The 19,843-nt window shown below is 34.2% G+C and overlaps 1 protein-coding gene across 1 annotated transcript in view; it reads right to left on the bottom strand.

Annotated features, from left to right (window-relative positions):
* XPR1 (xenotropic and polytropic retrovirus receptor 1) overlaps positions 1-19,843 on the bottom strand; it is a 240,745-nt gene that overhangs the window by 198,534 nt on the left and 22,368 nt on the right. Inside the window, exon 2 of the mRNA XM_032393198.1 lies at positions 13,777-13,828. Within this exon, the coding sequence (XP_032249089.1) occupies positions 13,777-13,828 (52 nt within the window). The remainder of the gene's footprint in view (positions 1-13,776; positions 13,829-19,843) is intronic.

The following is a 19,843-nucleotide window of genomic DNA, read 5'->3' as shown; positions in this document are numbered from 1 at the left end:
GTGCAGTATATCTGTCTACCAAATAAAGTCCAACTTTAAAAAAAATTTAAGCCCCTTGAAAATTTGGCCTCATTCTTACAGATCACTATTCACCCGTAATAACCCTCTACTTCATTTAAAATGCTCTAATGAATCTCCCCTGAATGTCTTGCACCTCTTTGGTTTTGTCCTGTTGCTTCTCTCTGCCTAGAAGGTCCTCTCCTACAGCTGTAACTATGCTTTAAGACCCAATTCAAATCTCACCTCTTTCATTTATCATTTTCTTACTACTTTATTTATGAAAATTCTTTTATGGCTATTTTGGATAAACTGCTCCTGAGAATATCTACCCAATATACTGTGTTATTCTTATATTGTTAAAAATCCCTCTCTGCTGTAAATACCCTAATTTAATTACTGTGTCATCAGTGAACTATATCACGTTTTTCCGTAAGTAGAAAGACTAGTTGTTGTAGTCTCTTTTTTTTAAGATTTTATTTATTTATTTGACAGAGAGGAGAGAGTGAGAAAGCACAAGCAGGGGGAGGCACAGAGGGAGAGAGAGAAGCAGACTCCCCACCGAGCAGGGAGCCTAACGCGGGGCTCAATCCCAGGACCCTGGGATCATGACCTGAGCCGAAGGCAGACGCCCAACTGACTGAGCCACTCAGGTGCCCCGTTGTTGCAGTCTTTTAAAAAGATAACAACAATCCATCCTTCTCTCAAGATGACAAGACATCCCATTCAGAAAAAATAAGAGTATAAAAATAATAAATCTTAAAATATTATTTAAACCTTATTCTGCTCCATTCTTTCTAAAAGAAATACACAAATTTAGCTATTTCATCTTCTCATTATAGCAACCAAAAGATTCCTTTGTGAACAGCCTAATAAAAACGTATTTTGGAACGGCACAGCAACTGTCGAACAACAGAAACTCTTAAATATATTTAATCACACTAGATTTGCAATGCCTGATTCAAAGTATAGATATTTCAAACTCGAAATAAGATTCATGTGCCTCAGGTGTACATGCAAAATTAATTGCATATGATAACACACCAATATAAATTCAATTTCCCTTTCTAACCTCACTGATTGCACCTCTTGTAACAAGCGCATAACTGATCAATTTCTCATCAAGAACCACAAATTGGCACTCCGTCTCACAGGTGATAAACTATGTTTCACCTCTCAACCTTCAATGAAGAAAATGAAAATTTAATCAGTATAGGCAGATTCCCTACCACCAACACTCTAATCCCAAAAAGCTGTACATATGGTTATGCCTAAGAGTATTATTCAATCTTAAAATTCATCACATTTCACTTGTTCAGCTAGGGTAGATACTTTCAACTCCAAAGTATACTAAGAATCTAAGCTTTAAAGAACAGGTATTTTATCTTTTAAATATATATATATTTATTATATTATTACATATATAAACATGTTATTTTTTAAGTGTGTGCATGTGTGCAGGCATGTGAGTATATATGTGTATATATATTTCTTTCTACTAAAAAAGAAAACCTAAAACAATGAATAACTCAGTACCACTGACACTTTGAAAGAAGTGCCCAGTATATGGCTTCTAAAGAAATTAAGACTCAGTGGTTATCACTAAAAGAACTAAGCCTCCTTTGCAAAATAGCTAATCCCAGATCCCACCCTGGAAATACATAAGATGAGCATGGAAAAATTCTATCATATCAGATAGAAAAGAAGCTATCAAAAGTTATGAGAGTCATATCAAAACAAGTGAGGAAACTACCTGAAGAGGTTCCTACTGAGCCAAAGTTGAAAATTTGATCAATAATAAGGATAAAACTATACTGGACCAAATACACCAAGTATGTTTAAATATATTAATTCATTAATACACTTAAAAAATTTTCACTGCTCATATTCAGAAAAAAGTTAGAGAACCAATATTATTTTGAAAACTAAAAAATAAAGGATAAGACTTAGGCAATTACCCTACCTTTTCTATATCCATAGCTAAAAATAACCAGTTTATGAAGGGAAGTTTCTCTTATAAAATTCTGGCTAATAAACACAGGAATGCTGGAATATCACCATTTTGTGAACTCAATGAAGTTGTGGATCTAGGGATAGGCACTGATCATCAATAGCTAGTAACATTACAAAGACAGAAACAATCTGATATTACATATCCCTCTCTTAATAGAAGTATACACCAGCACCTATAAAATGTTCTTAGGAAAAAAATATATATGCATAACATTTAATCTGATTTAGATCAAGCCTCTACATTTAACTACAAATTTACAGGAGATACCAAGAATAGAAACCATATTAAGGTATACCACATGAATGTAATCAGTAAAATCCAGACTCTGGGAGACAAAACCAAACTTTGTTTGTTTGTTCCACCAAATAACAATAATAATATTTTTAAAAGGAAAACAGAAAATGCAAAATAAATAAAAGAGTTGGAGGGGAAACCTATAGATCAACTCTGACGAAAAGAACTTTTTTCAATAAGAGAAATATTCTGTGCTGTCCAATAAGGTGCCTCATGTGACTACTGAGCACATGATGATTAAGGATCAGAATATTCCACTTTAATTTTAATTAATTTAAATTTAAATAGTTACATGTGGCTACTGTACTAGATGGTGCTGCTATAAATCAATGGAGAATTAAGGGACTTATTAATCAATCTGCAATTTATCAAATGATGGATCTTATTTGGGTCCCAATTCAAACAAATAAATCTTTTTTTAAAAGACTATAAAACAGGGAAATGTGAATCCTGTCAGATATTTAATAATATTAAGAAATTACTATTAATATTTTTATGTATAACAACTGTATTTTGGTAATGGGGCCAGAGATTATCGTTTAAAAATATTTACAGATAAAATGATATAATTTCTGGAATTTGCTTCAAACTAATTGGAGGGGTTGAACAAAAGATTAGGCATTGTATTGATAATGACTGAAGCTGGGTGATGGGTAAATGGGATCCTGGATACATTCTCTGTATTTGTATGTCTTTGAAAATTCTCATAATAGAAATTTTGGAGGGAAGACAGGACACTTAACTTGTATGCTAGGAAGAGGTTTGCTTGTTTTGTTTCCCCCAGGAAGGACAGTAGATACTAGAAATATAAAAGAAATTCTTAGGAGGGATGATTTGGAATACTTTGCAGGTAACTCTGGTTACAGGCCAATAAACTGTCCTTTATTTTTTAATTTTTTTAAAGATTTTATTTATTTATTTGAGAAAGAGAGAGCACGCGAGCACATGCAAGGGGGGAGAGGGACAGAGAGAGAGGGAGAGGGAAAGGGAGAGAATCTCAAGCAGATTACATGAACAGTGCGAAGCACAACACGGAACTCCATTCCATAACCCTGCAATCATGACCTGAGCCGAAATCAAGAGTCAGACCATTAACCAACTGAGCCACCCAGGTGCCCCAAACTGTCCTTTATTTTATACACTCAAACCTGTCTATTGGCCAGTTTTTTACTTTCTGGATGTCATACCTGAATTTCTCTTTAACATCATTTGACGGTTCCTTTCAAAGTGGTTAGATTAGAATGTAAAAGCAAATGCCTCATTTGGACCTATAGAGGTGGCTCACAATTTGAACTAAGAACATTACAACGTTTTGTTGTTGTTGTTTTTCGATTTAGATTTAGGGATATGGTAGGACAAAAAAATGCACCACCATCACCACCCCAGCCGAAAGATATCCATGTCAAATCCCTGGAACCTGTGATGTTATCTTATTTGGGAAAAGGGTCTTTAAAATGTAATTAATGATCCTGAGAAGAAATCATCCTGATTAGGTGGACTTAAATCCAATGACAAATGTCCTTAGATACATGGAGGAGAATAAACAAAGTAGAAGGCAAAGTGAAGAGGCAGAGATTGGAGTAAAGTGGTCACAAGCCAAGCAAGCTGGCAACCACTAGAGGCTGGAAAAGGAAAATTCTCCCTCCAACATTCCACAAGTATAGCTTGATTTCAGACTCTGACCTCCAGAACTGTGAGACAATAAATTTCTCTCATTTTACGCCACTAAGTTTGTGGTAAGTTGTTAAAACAGCCACAGAAAACTAATATAAGGAATTATCTACTCTTTCAAATATTGACTACCTATTCCTTCCTTATATTGGCTCAATAATTAGAAGTTATTGTGAATCTAAGTAATTTTTTGAACATCTTTTCCATTTTGAAGGCAGGAATTTTTGTTTCTTGTATTCAATGATGTACATCTACTGCTGGAAACTACTCACTGATCATAACTTTTTAAGTTTCTTTCTACCTTTCTCAGTGGAATGCTTTCATTAAACAGCTAAAGTGGCCCTGCCCAAAGAAAACAGAGTATAAAGAAGAACTTACCTTACTTTAAACTCTGCCATCTTGAAGCTTTAACAATTATTCCAGATGTCTAATAGCTAATTTGGGAAACTCTATCTGAAATCATCAGGTTCATTTATCTGGTATGTTAGCTTTTCCTCTACCATGTCGAGTATATACCAATAATTTCCAAAGTTTTTTTGTTTCATGATTTAATGTTTTATAATTATCCCCTCTACTTCATGACCTTCTATCCCTCAAACTTACCAAAAAAAAAAAAAAAAAAAAACAGCACTGTGTGGTAACTGACACAGTAACTTTATATGTTATTGATTTTTACAAGGGAAGGAAAAATTGAAACACTGAAAACACTTTACTCTGTGGTATGCAAAGAAAGGATTATAAGCCTGTGTCCCAAGCATTTCTTCCTTTCTTCTAACTTCCTACCTGTATGCTACTCAAAGTTGATAATCATTTTTGTCACATAATTTTACTACCTACTTATATCATTATCTTATGTTTTAGCAATCAGCATCCAATTACATTTAATTCTCTTTTAGTGAAAAAGAAGGAATTTCATCAACTTGAAGAGCAATACTATTTACTATTCAGAAGTATATCTTTCCTATTAGTGAACTAGCCTGAGGTTAGTGGCACCTTTAAAGAATACACAGATTATTTTTGCAGGTAATAATACTATCTAGAAGCGGCCATTTCTACAATATGAATGAATATGCAATTCTATTCCACTATAAACATGAAATAATACCCTTCAGAAATAACTTCGGTATACACCCAAAACTAATGTAGTATGTGTCAACTAAACTTCAATTTTTTTTTAAATCAGAAAGAAAGAAAAAGGACGGATGGATGAATGGACGGATGGATGGAAGGAAGGAAGGAAGGAAGAAGGAAGGAAGGAAGGGAAAAAGAATGAAAACTTCATTACATGGCTTGAATATCAATCAGATCTTTTTATCCTTTCTTAAAGAAGTTAATGAGAAGATTAAAAAGTATATCATTCTTATAGAGATGACAATTATCTTGTTGGCTTGGCTCTTGTCTCAACTTTCACTCTTAGCCATCTGTATTTCTCAATGGCTCTCAAAACAAGGTTGCAATGACTACAAATGATTCTAGTATTTCATTTTTTCGGTTAAACTCTCTACTAGTCCCTGGTATATAGTCTTCTCGTGTAGTATTAACCCACTACAAGCAGAAAGATTTTTGAAAATCAATAATAAATGAACTAAACAACACTAACAGACAAGTGGAAAAGAAAAAACACTGTCCCGCCACTGATCACCTGAAAATGTAGCAAATTATAGTTCTCCCTATTGTAAATATAAAATGGTTTTATTTCCAGTTCAGAAGAGTCATAAATAATTTTTAAGGAGATAATGATACAGATAACAAAATGGAAAACTGGGGGGAGGGGAGATACAAGATTATAAATATGATAAAAGTAATACATTATGAATGCATAGATTTGACAGTAATCATATACATGCAAAAACAACTTCATGAATTTTAGAAATGCAATTCAGTCTTCCATCCTCTAGAACTAAAAAGCAAGTTAAAAAAATAAAAAGCCGGGGACAAAGGTGAGGTAGAAGAAGATGCCGGAAGTGGACTCTGTCCATTCAAGCATATAATCGGAATGAATAATTTACACGCATACTTTCATCTTCAAAGCCACGAAGAGCTGAATTCTAAGGAGCTTAGGGAGATTGTAACACATCTGCTAACCAAGATGAATAAGCAAAGGGAACCTAAGCAAAAATGATCCAACAAAACCTGTTCACAAGATTGGAGAGGGGGTGGGGAAACTAAAGACATGGCAGAATAGCAGAGACTAGTATAGTTGTGGTCACCGACTTATGTTCTTAACTGTATCTATTCATTCCACTTCAGAAAATCAGATAGTTGTATTAAGCCAACTGAATTAGAGAGCTGTATTAGGCTAACATTAGCTATATATACTCCCCATTAAAAGAATACTTTAGGGCGCCTGGGTGGCTCAGTCAGTTAAGCGTCTGCCTTCAGCTCAGGTCATGATCTCAGGGTCCTGGCATCGAGCCCCACATCAGGCTCCCTGCTCAGTGGGGACTCTCTGTATACTCTCTCTCTCTGCAATAATTAAAATCTTTTAAAAAAAGAATACTTTATAAGATAATGAGAGGCAGAATGTGAAAGGAAAAAAAAACATCAGTAGGTCTTTCCATTTTAATTCAAATGATCTAAAAAATATATTCTACTGCATACACATATTTTAAAAATTCTAATAATTCATACATGATTTTTCAAGTTTATGCCTATTTCATGTATCTTTGAAAGGAAGCATATCAAACACACACAAAAAAACACAAAAATAAGTAGGCACTCAACAGCATATAAAATATGATTTCTCAGCAGTCAAATGAAACTCTATACTTAAGAGCTCACTCTTAATAGACACTCAACAGCATATAAAATATGATTTCTCAGCAGTCAAATGAAACTCTATACTTGGCATCAAGACAACACAATGCCACAAAAACACAAAATCTTTAAATGAAGATTTCATATTATCTGTTTCTCTACTGATTTTAAAGAAATGCTACATATGTCACCTCAGACTATACCTTATGAAATTACAGTATTAGCATTATAAAACAACAACAACAAATAATATGCTTAGCCATCTAACCAGCAAGTAAAATTCTGAATCTCAAGATCAAGTTAAAAATTAAGAAACAAAAATAAAAACAAGAAGCAAGCTAGGTCAATCTACTCCCTTTTTCCTACAAATAGTACTTTGGCTTCAAAGAAGATTGAGGGAAAGGATTCATTTTTATTCCTACTCATTGATGTGCTCAATAAATATGAAGGTATTTTAGATATGAGGTATAAAACAGAAAAAAAGACAAAAATCTCTGGTCTCAAGGGACTTATATTGGTCTCAAGAATACTAATAAATCAATGAGAAAAATAAATACCTAAGATACCAGAAAGTGACAAATACTATGCAAAGAAATAAATAAAATGGGGTAATTTAAAGTGACTGAGTGGTTATGTAAGATTGGATATTCAGAAGGCCCTTTGAAGGACACAGCCCCAATGATCAAATGATTCTACTCAGGTTAAGAGCTAAAAAGCCTTATTCTAAGAGCAAGCTTGGCCCAATTTAGGTACAGAAAGAAAGGCAATGTGACTAGAGCCTAGTAAACAAGGGGGAAAATGGTAGAAGGTAAGGTCATGACCACAGGACCAAATTATTTAGGGCCTTGTAGGTCAGAGTAATACATTTTTACATTATACCCTTGGACTGTAAGAAGGAGTCATGAAACTCCACTGTCATGCTTTTTGTAAAATTGTTGGGGATACTATTCACCACACCAAATACTCTTCATGAAGGTCCAAAGGAAGAATTTCTCTCAAATCTCATGGTCAATAACAACTGAACTTTTTCTGAGAAACTGATATAAATTTATGTGAATTCTAGGGGCGCCTGGGTGGCTCAGTCATTAAGCGTCTGCCTTCAGCTCGGGTCATGGTCCCAGGGTCCTGGGATCAAGCCCCACATCGGGCTCCCTGCTTGGCCGGGAAGCCTGCTTCTTCCTCTCCCACTCCCCCTGCTTGTGTTCCCTCTCTAGCTGTGTCTCTTTCTGTCAAATAAATAAAATCTTTAAAAAAATAAAAATAAATAAATAAATAAATAAATTTATGTGAATTCTAAAATGAATCATGCTCTCATCTATCCCCTGAACCCCAGAAAACTCAGAGTTAAATTTATAATTAGCTTCTAGCAATTGTATAAAACCTTATGGCATCTATTTTTTTAAATAAATGTTTTCTTTTAGAATAGTTTTAGATTCACAGAAAAGTTACAAAGATAGTCCAGAGAGTTCCCATATACCCCCCCCCCACAAGTTTCCCCTATCATTAACATCTTATTAAGTATGGTACATTTGTCACAATCAATGAACCAAAACTGAAACATTATTATAAACTCAAGTCTATAATATACTCAGATTTCCTTAATTTTTACCTGATGCTCTTTTTCTGTTCCAGGATCTTTACAATATCTAATCTATACACTAAATTTACTGGAGCTTTGTATCACTATTCTATCTTAATTTCCCCCTTATTCTATCCTCTATAACTACTAATACCTAATATATCTTAATTCTATAAACCTCCCCCAATACTTCTGGGAACCATGTGGAATAACAACAACAACAACAAAAATGAGTAGAGACAGAGTTCTTGAAAGATAAAATTAGCTTTTTCCCAAAAAGTCATATGGTTATTATTCAAAATAACACTTCATAAATCTTTTAAAAATACAGAGACTCAAAAAAATATCCAATTAAAACTTGTATTCAAATATATCATTTGGATAAAAATGCAAAGTCAATATAAAAAAGTCTTTTTTATGTTTCAATATTAGTTTATTCTCTGGAATTCTCCTTTTGTTGGCACATACAGCATTAGTAATCCTGAATGTCCTTATTGAGCCACGCAACATTAGTGTGGTCTCAGATCACACAAATCTAAAATGAGGGTGAGGCAGAATGATCTTCTGAAGTCCCTTTCAGTTAGAAATGTCAATGATCTCTTAATTCTGTGACCTAGGTTGACTGTGAGATTCTCATATTTTGCCATCACAAGTAAAGAGCAGAAAACAGTAATGCTTCTAAACAAAAGATAGTACATTTTAAAAAGAGAATGTCAAAGCCTGAAGCTTTACTTGAAATTAATTCAGAGAAAAACAAAAATAGATTAATATAGTATATAAATTATATGAGTAGTGCATAAATTTATATGTATATAAACTATGTAAATCAAAAGTACCCTGGGAAAGGGGGAAATCCCCCCCAAAAAAAGGTGTGAATATTTACCCAAGTAGATTAATTTCATAAAGTGGCTGAGATGCCAAATGGGGAAAGAAAAAAAAAAAAGCATGAAAGAAAAAAAAAAAAATCAATTCATCAATTTATATTTACTAGTGCTCTATCACTGAAAATTTGACTATGTCAAATGGGTATTGCAATTAAGAGGTCTGTTTTCACATCTATACTAAATTGTTTTGTCTCAAAACAATCCTATTAAGGTGTCACTGATTTACTGCTGGGGAACCATTAGCTGGCAGCTTCATTTAATCTGTCCCAAATACCCAATACCTCACTGGCAGCAGGAATTATAAAACCCAATTGAGTTTAAGGGTTTTTAGCATCATTTTCCAAAAATTCCTTAAAACACTATTCCACTAAAGATTGACTCCAAGGATTCTAAGTGTGTACCTGATCTCTACATTAAAAAAAAAATCCACAATTCTAGTCACTTTAATATCCTCATGCTACTGTCATGGTATGCTGCTCTACAAGTCTTTCTGCAGGAAAAAAAAAACCAATTTAAATACTAAAATGTTTAATTATTTATGCCATTATTTAAAAATCAATAAATTGTATATACTTTAACATGGAATTTAAGTCATCTTCTAAGTCATAGAATATTTCCAAATGTAAATAGTTACCAAAAGAAACAGATTATACAGAAGAGTAGGCAATATATTATTGTTATAATTATTATATAATTATATTATTATATCAAAAGAGATTAACTATAAATTGATAAGGAATGCCTGAGAATAAGGCCTTAAGCTTTCTTATGTATATTATTTTGGAATATGAGCACTTCTAATTACAATTGTAAGACATCTATTTTAAATAAAAAGAGACCTTCTATTTTTCATGAATCAATATATGAATGATCCATGAAATTTACTATCAGAAGATGAATGAAGCAAAATACCATAAATCTGAATGCTTATTCATTTGAGTAAAAAGAGCAGCTTTCAGTGAATATGTCTTAATTTCTTAATGCATTGAAATTATTTGGTTGTTGTTTTTTTTTAAAGATTTTATTTATTTATTTGAGAGAGAGAATGAGAGAGAGAGAGAGAGAGAGAGAGCACATGAGAGGGGGGAGGGTCAGAGGGAGAAGCAGACTCCCTGCCGAGCAGGGAGCCCGATGCGGGACTCGATCCAGGGACTCCAGGATCATGACCTGAGCCGAAGGCAGTCGCTCAACCAACTGAGCCACCCAGGTGCCCATTTGGTTGATTTTTAAATGAGGAAAAAGCCTACTTTATTAATGAGGAGTAAAGGCACTATGTTGAAATGTCCTACAAAGTTGTAAGAAAATAACTCACTAGTATAAAAAATTGTGTCTGTGGTCAACTTCTCATCAACAAACACTTTCAAATACTATGCCTTTTATCAAATAAATCACTTCACTCTTACAGAATCCATTTCAAGTCACCTTTCTTTCACTATAATTATAAATCCATTCCATCTTAAACAAAGTATGAAATATGAGGAAGCTGCTTATTTTACTACAACGCATCTAAATTAACAAGTCAGCAAAAATGTTTTCGTTTTTTAAAGATTTATTTGAGAGACAGAATGAGAGGGGGGAGGGGCAGCGGGAGAAGCAGACTCCCCCTTGAGTAGGGAGCCTGACGTGGGGATCGATCCCAGGACTCTAAGGTCATGACCTGAGCCGAAAGCTGATGCTTAACCGACTGAGCCACCCAGGCACCCCAGCAAAGATGTTTTTTAACTCTAATAATGATGTTAAATTATAACCATTCAACATATGTAACTATTCAGTACAGCTATTACTTAGATTCAATACAATAAATGTTTTAAAAAATATAAATGTCCTCTGGATGCTATAAACAAACAAATACTTCTGTATTCTAATAGAATAATCAAACTATCAATGAACTTAAGAAGCCTATAAACCTGCTGGCTAATTACTGTCTAAAAGAAGTTAGCATTAATCATACTGATCCAAAATTATTTAAGATTTATGGCAGGGGTTTTGGACTTTGGCTATTTATTAGAATCACCTGGGAGAGTATAGAACTACCAATGCCTGGGCTTCACTCCCAGATCCTATTTTAATTGATCTGAGATGGGAACCAAGTATCAATATTTGTATCAAAAAAACAAAACAAACACAGGTAAACTGAATTAAACATACAGCAGATTTGAGAACTACCAACTTAGGAATATATTTCAGTTTTAAAGATAAAAAAAACTTGTTCACTGGCACCAAAAGTTTTAAGTCTACTCAAAACTTAAGGTGTAGGATAAAAAGAGAGTGAAGAAAAGAGATAAAGACAATATTCAAAAAAATAATCGAGGCCTAGCAAACATTTTTGCCTTTAAAAAATGTTAAAAGTTGAAAGCCTTATCTTAGACTTGGCTGATAGATCTGCTTATGCTACACAGCTAAATAAAAGCCTAGCAATACAAACAAAATAGTAAGAATAAATGACAGAAATAATTATCAATCAAACTTAACACCACAGAAAGACAGTAAATTAATATAGTATCACAATCAAATGAGACAAAATTATAGCCGCTTTAATAACTAGGGGTGCCTGGGTGGCTCAGTCGTTAAGCATCTGCCTTCGGCTCAGGTCATGCTCCCAGGGTCCTGGGATCAAGCCCCACATCAGGCTCCCTGCTCCGCGGGAAGCCTGCTTCTCCCTCTCCCACTCTCCCTGCTTGTGTTCCCTCTCTCACTGTGTCTCTCTCTGTCAAATAAATAAATAAAATCTTTTTAAAAATTTTTTAAAACTAACATTTTCTAACCTCAATACTACACAGAATAGTGTTTCTTTAAACCACTTTCAATATCTTCAATTCTTAAGTACCTCAAAAGAGAATTCATTTTAAGAAGATAAAGTTACACGGCTTTAATCTGAGATTAGAAAGAACAAAGAAGTGCAGAATATTTCCCTTATGAAAATAGCATATACATCTGCATGATCAGCCCACAACACTCCCTTTACAACAGGGTCCAAAGAAGTTAATGTCTCTGAGCAATGTAATTAAAAAAAAAAGTTCTTAACTATAAGCATTTTAGCATATTATCACAGAATTCAGTTTTTCCTCTAATAACAGCTAAAAGTGTATGAAAATTACTAGCAACATGAGCCGGCATGAAGGGATGAATGAGGATCACCAGAACATGTCCGAATATGTTTGTTACAAACTGGATGGTAAAACTTAAAAGAAAAACTAAAGATAATCCAACCTTGAGAATAAAATTAAAAGAACCAATAATAAAGCAAGTTACACAGGATGACGGAACCAGTTAAACCTCCGTGTAATTTCATTTTTCTTAAAATGAAATTTTAAGAAAGTTATTTTAAAATATTCGAGAGGTACTCTTTAAGACACAAAAAATAAGAATAAAGAACAAACATTTTGATAAATCTTAAGTGTTTTCAGTTAAACATTAGAAAATTAAATATATTATTATCCAAACTTCAGTTACATATTATAAAACTAATACCTAAGTGCCAATACCCTGGTAAAGATTTCAAGATGTTAAAGGAAGCACATTTTGAATGCAGAATGGTTAGAGATGAAAGATGTACATTTCTATGTCATTAAAGAAATGAGATTCTTTTTGTTTGTTTGTTTCAGGAGTAGAATTCAGTGATTCAGCAAATAAATGAGATTTTTAATTATAGACGTATATGTTTATGAACCCACTTCAGCATCTGTTACATGTCATAAAAATAAGCCTCCAAAAGCCTGTCACTAGAATGACTTAATAGAATTCCAGTTTGGTATCTCACAAATATATTAATCTGTACACACTATCTAGATTATTCTTGGTATATACTTTTTCACATTCATCTCTCCTGAAAAAAAATGTGATGTGAAATTTTAAAAGATTACCCAGCCTCGGAGGAAACACTCCCTCAAGAAATAACTGTTGAATTAGCTCCATAATTTAATGACACAAGAACTCTTACAACTTTAAAAAACAACTCTCCAAACCTACCAAAGGTTAAACCCATAAAGAATCAGCTGATGAGTAGAAGCTGAGATAAAAGAAAAGATCAATAAAGATAATTGGAGAGGCGACTACTGTCCTTAGACCAGTGATTTTATGACTGCCAAACTGTGCACATGCATATATATACATGCTTATATCACCCACACACATACACACAGTAAATATGCTTCACTGTTTTTTTTCTACTAATCCCAATCTAAAGACATGACATAAAAAGAAAGGAAAACTAAATTGCCCAGACTAATTATGGACGAAGGATTCACGGAAGGAAGGAAGGAAGGAAGGAAAGACGGATATAAAAATATACTGGGGGGAGGGGAGATGATACAGATAAGAACTTTGACTCTAAACCAGTATCTGTGATTCACAATGCTAAGGTGATTCAAGGGCATAGTAAGAGGTCCATCGTAGGGTAAATGTGAGCTTAACAAACAAAAAGTCTGACTGAAATATAAAGTAATCATAATATATATTTAAAAAAGCATAAAAGATCTATATAATAGGGCAGGATATATTAGTTTTAGACTATGCAGTTTAAAATATCTTCCCTAAAAAAGGGATTTTATGTGACTAAATTAGGGATTAATGCATCTTACCTTCCACAGAAGGTGCCTGATCCTGAGCTGAATACAGCATGTCCTTGAAAGCCTATTAAAAAAAAAAAAAAAAAATGCATGAAATCATGAGTAATCTTTACACTAAAAGCATTTGACCCTAAGCAATTACTTCTTTTTCAATATCCAAACTACATGATTCCCTATATTGAGAATTTAGTAAAATACTTCAATTAACTTTAATAAGCTGAAACCCAAATACTATACTTTCGTTATCAATGCGCCTTTGTCCAATCTTTAAGAAAATGGCTAATATGTACACTTTAAAAATTAAAGGGCATTTGGAAAAGAATGAAAAATCTCCTGAGAGATCATAAACTCTCTTGACTAAAAGAAAATAGTGACAGAAACTGAGAACAGTGGTCCTAGAGAAATACATGGAACACTGCTTAAGAAAATATGAAACACTGGATACAAATATTTTTTAATTGTAGTAACATAAAAGTAACAAAATGCACCATCTTAACCATTTTCACATTAACAATTCAGTAGTGTCAAGTACATTCACACTGCTGTGTAGACAATCTCCAGAATTCTTTTTATCTTGGATACAAATACTCTTCAATGAAGGCCTGGAAAGTCCTCCATTAAGAGTTCAGGACTATAAACATACTTACAGATTTATTGGTTTTTTCCAAACCAGTGAATTAACTACCAATAATATTTAGGTAATTTGGATGGCTGCAGTTTGGTCTCCCAATAAGTGGTTTGGGGGCAGTAATGAAAAAAGCATTTCAACATACCTATCAATAGGTAGAATCAATCAAATGGATAAGTTTCCAGTGCTGAAGAGCTGGTCATAAACAGGTGGCTATATCCAGTCCCTTTTTAGCTTCAAAGCTTCAAATACCATCTAACAATTGGTGATTCCCAAAGTGGCCTCCGGCCTCCCTCAACAACTAACATTTGGAGTCAGATAATTCTTTATTTGGGGGTAGCTAGGGGGGCTGTTTTGTGCATAATAGGATTTTTAGTATCATCCCTGGCATCAAGAGACCCACTAGCCTCATCTAGATACCAGTAGCAACACCTCCACCAAAACCGTTGTGACAACCAAAAATGTCTCCAGACACTGCCAAATGTCCCGTGAGGGACAAAATCAATACACTACCCCCACACCCAGAACCACCGCCTTAGAATCACTCAAGTATAAACCCAAAAAAGAGGAAATAAACCTCCAGGGTAACCCGTTCTATATTCAAGTCTAGTAAATTATATTCTTCCCAAGTGAATTTACCATTTGCTTTAGACCAGTGACCAACCTGTTAGTTCTATAACTAACCAAGCCTGACAACATATGTAAAAAAGACTCCCAATGAAACAAGGAAAATTAAAATTAATGCATTTTTGTTCATCTTAACCCATGTGTTTTTTTAAAAATCTTTGTACGAAAATTATGTATATTTAAAAATTTTAACAGCACACATGCTTAAATCCATAACATTCAGTAAGATTCACTATTTATATAGAGGCGCCTGGGTGGCTCAGTCGTTAAGCGTCTGCCTTCAGCTCAGGTCATGATCCCAGTGTCCTGGGATCGAGCACCGCATCGGGCTCCCTGCTCAGTGCAAAGCCTGCTTCTCCCTCTCCCACTCCCCCTGCTTGTGTTCCTTCTCTTGCTTTGTCTCTCTCTGTCAAATAAATAAATAAAAAATCTTAAAAAAAAAAAAAAAGATTCACTATTTATATAAAATTTGAGACATTACAATAATGCAATTGTGGTATAATAAAAAATATTTGCTCTTTGTTTCAGGTTCCTGACACAAATTTCTGAAAACCTTTAGAATCTACTCTCTTTTATATACCAATGAGACCGCTCATGGAGTGGGGGGGCCAAATGGCTTCAGGATGGAGGTTGGTCCCCAGAAAAACCGACCACCTGATTGTGATTAGAGGGTTAAAACTTTCAGCCCCACCCCCAGATCTCTGAGGAAGAGAAAATGGCTGGGGACTGAGTCAATCACCAATGGCCAAAGATTTGTAGTCACCCAGGCAGAAGTATGGGTATCCTGGGTACCCCATTTATAGCTGGCATCTCAAGTGAGGGCAGTCTTGTGGGACTAAGCCCTTACCCATGGGGTCTGTGCTAACTCTGGATAGTTAGTGTCAGAATTAAACTGAATTATTAGACACCCAGTTGGTGTCAGGGAAATGGTTATTGGTGTCAGAAAAAAGAACTGGTCAGAAGTGGTGTCAGAAAACACGCAAACAGAAATCATTTTTACAAAACCTTCATTATTGGGTCACAACTTTTCTAAGATTACATTTGAAGCTCAGCCTCATGTTTACTGACCATTAATTCTTAAACTTATTTATGTACAAAAGTCCTACGTGAATATGACAAAGGTATGGAACTTCTTTTAAGAACAAAGTATATACATTCACTATTTTCTTTACAATTTCAGATGTCTCAAGGACCACTAACTTCTAGTCTAAAAAAGGAAGTCAGTCCAGAAGATTTTATCAAACATGAGAAAGTCTTTATGTCAGTTTGGATTGGAATTTCATATTAAAGTCCTACACAAGTATAGAGTGGTGGTTATGTTACAGTCATCCATTAGGTATTTTAAGAGAGTAAATGAATAGATTGCTTAGAGCAAAGTATATCTCTAGATAGAAAAATATAAGAAGGAACACATAAACCCAGCCAGAGAATATTTACAGAAATAAATCTATTATGGAAACAGGTAATATCAGAGACTCAAATATCTGAATAAATTTTTCTACTTCTGGAGTATAATAGGCATGTGTGCCAAAATTAAATGATGCTATCGAGAACCAAACAAAGCATTAATGACTAGCAGAGTAGCTTCTACATAGTAGAAACTCAATAAACAGTTCTTGAATTCAAAAGCCTTTCTTCTTTGGAGAAAATTACTTTAAAAACGAACAAAGCACACTGAAAAAGCATACTAAGCAGTACCTTGGTGACATATAATGAAAATAAATTAAATTTGCAAAAGGGAAGCTTACCAAATTAAGTTTTAAAAGACGATTAAAATTTTATAAAGAGAAAAATGGTGATAGCCTTCATTTTGATTGTAAAACTGAATCATAATTTCATTTCAATCAAGACAGTTCTCAGTAAAATCAGGGACAATTCTGCTTCTTACTACTTCAGTTTTCCTCTGAATAAAAGAAACCTCTAAGTTTTTTATTGTAGTAAGTGTCTCAAGAACTCCATAAACAGGATATCATTCTATTCTTGTGACACGAGAATAGCCCCCAATTAGGAACTAAGAAGGGGGAAAAAGCCTACAGAGTAATGTCTACATTAGTACCTATATACTATTGTCTATAATATGAAAGCACTTGCCTGGGTTAGGAACAGTACATCCAAATACACAAAACAACACATTCAAAGAGTTTCCTCACCTTATGCTGTTTTCCTTTAAGGATACACATTACTTTATGTAAAACTCTGAATTTGGGGGCACCTGGGTGGCCTCAGTCCATTAAGCATCTGACACTGATTTTGGATCAGGTCATGATCTCAGGGTTGTGAGAGCCAGCCTGGTGTTGGGCTCTGCACTGGGCATGGAGCCTGCTTAGGATTCTCTCTCCCTCTCCCCCTCCCTGCCTTAAAAACAAACAAACAAACAAACAAACAAAACCTCTGAATTTGTACAATAAAATCAATATACATTCATGTACATTATAATAGATTAGTTTTTTTTAAAGATTTATTTATTTACTTTGAGAGAGAGCATGGGTGGGGGGGAAATCCTAAGCAGGCTCCCCTTAGAGTGCAGAGCCCGATGCAGGGCTCAATCTCATGACCTTGAGATCATGACCTGAGCTGATATCAAGAGTCAGACACTTACCTGACGAAGCCACCCACATACCCCATAACAGACTTCTTGGATTTTCAAAGGATTCAAAGCAATCTTTTCTATCAACATTTCTACTATAATCTGAGTATTAAATTGTTTTTGTTATGTTATTGAAATATATATACACTAAGACAAAACTCCTTTAGTGCTTATAACAACTCATATAATAGTAAAATCTTCCAAATTAAATCCAAACACAGTCACAAAACCAATACTTTTCAACCAACAACATTAACAGGACAGGAAAAAAGATGTTTGCTGAAACAAAATCTCAACTGGCAACATGAATACAATGCTGTCATTATATCGGTTCTTCTGAATTTGGAATGCCTATATGACTATCAGATGTGATATAATTCTCCTAGTACCTCTCCCTACTATAAGGTAGCATAGTACAGTGGGTAGGAGTTATGGAGTCAGACAATGTGTATGAAAACCAACTCTACCACTTAATAGCTATGTAAGCTTGGGAAAATTAACTTCTCTGTATAACAATGCCCTCATCTGTACAACAGAAGTGATCGCACAGGTCTACCTCACAGGTCTATTATGAGAATTAAAAACTCTTAAAACACAAATCCTTATATTAATTATAATTCATGATTACACATGAAGAGTACTTAGAACATAAAAGAAACTCAAAGAATGTTAGCTAATCCAATGTGAACTACCACAAAACTTACATCATACAGTGGGTTGTGGCATCATTTGGCAATCTACTATTTGGACATGAATACATCATTTATGCATTAGATATACCTCAGTCCTTATTAACTCTTCATAAAGTACTACAATACTACCTGGAGCCAACATGACCAAACAAGCATAAATAGTTACTGCAATCTCCTGGCATTTACTAGTTTATAAGACAGGTCATCTAGATGATCTAGAATATGCTATGATATTTTCAGAAAAATCACTGTCATGAACATACTATATTTTTAATTCTCATAGGAAACCTACAGACTCATAAGAAAATACATGCAAATCCCAGTTTGCATATGCTTTAAATAATAAGGTCTCCTAATTATATTATTTAAACTTTCTACAATATATATAATATCTATTCTATGAAATAGGGTATGGCTCAAACCTAACATATATGTTTAATAATACTACCATTACAAATTTCTTATGTTGTTAATTTTTAGTAACACATAGTAGATCATCATTAATCTCCTTTCCAAAGCACAGGCCATTTCACAGGCCTTTTCACAAACTGAGATCAGAAGTTAGAAAAATTCCTACTTCCATGTGGTATATATACACAATGGAATATTACTCACCCATCAAAAAGAATGAAATCTTGCCATTCACAGCAACATGATAGAGCTAGAGTGTATTATGCTAAGCGAAAAAAGTCAGAGAATGACAAATACCATAGGATTGCACTCATATGTGAAATTTGAGAAACAAAATAGATGAACATATGGGAGAGGGGAAAAAAAAAAGAAAAAACAGGGAAACAAAACACTAGAGACTTAAAGATAAAGAACAAACTGAGGGGTGATGGATGGAGGTAGGTGGCGGATGGGCTAGATGAGTAATGGGTATTAAGGAGGGCACTTGATATGATGAGCACTGGGTATTGTATGTAAGTGATGAATCACTGGATTCCACTCCTAAAACCAACATTGCACTGTATGTTAACTAGAATTTAAATAAAATTTTGAAAAAAAAGAAAAAAAACCTTCTATTTCCTATCAGTTCACCATTAGCCTCATATAAATCACACGATAACTATTAACACCTCCATCAGTAAAATATCTAACCCATGTTGCTCTCATTACCTTCAATATTCATTCAAAGTCAGCACACTGGAATCTAATTATTGATTAATAAGCAATGAAACAAACAGGCATTTAAAGAGGAAGGGAAAGGGATATTTGTCATAAACCTTTAAAACAGTCATAATCTCTATTAACAGTGTTTAATAATTAGATAAAATTTACATCACAGACTTTTTTTAATCTGAAACTTTTATTTTTTTTTAAGATTTAATTTATTTATTTGACAGAGAAAGACACAGCGAGATAGGGAACACAAGCTGCGGGGAGTGGGAGAGGGAGAAGCAGGCTTCCCGCCGAGCAGGGAGCCCGATGCAGGGCTCAATCCCAGGACCCTGAGATCATGACCTGAGCCAAAGGCAGACGCTTAACGACTGAGCCACCCAGGCGCCCCAAATCTGAAACTTCTCTAAATGGAACTCCTCAATA

The sequence above is a fragment of the Phoca vitulina genome, unplaced genomic scaffold, assembly GCF_004348235.1.
Source record: "Phoca vitulina isolate PV1807 unplaced genomic scaffold, GSC_HSeal_1.0 scaffold71, whole genome shotgun sequence".
NCBI lineage: Eukaryota > Metazoa > Chordata > Mammalia > Carnivora > Phocidae > Phoca > Phoca vitulina.
The sequence above is the reverse complement of the archived record's forward strand: the minus strand, read 5'-3'. Positions and strand labels throughout refer to the sequence as shown.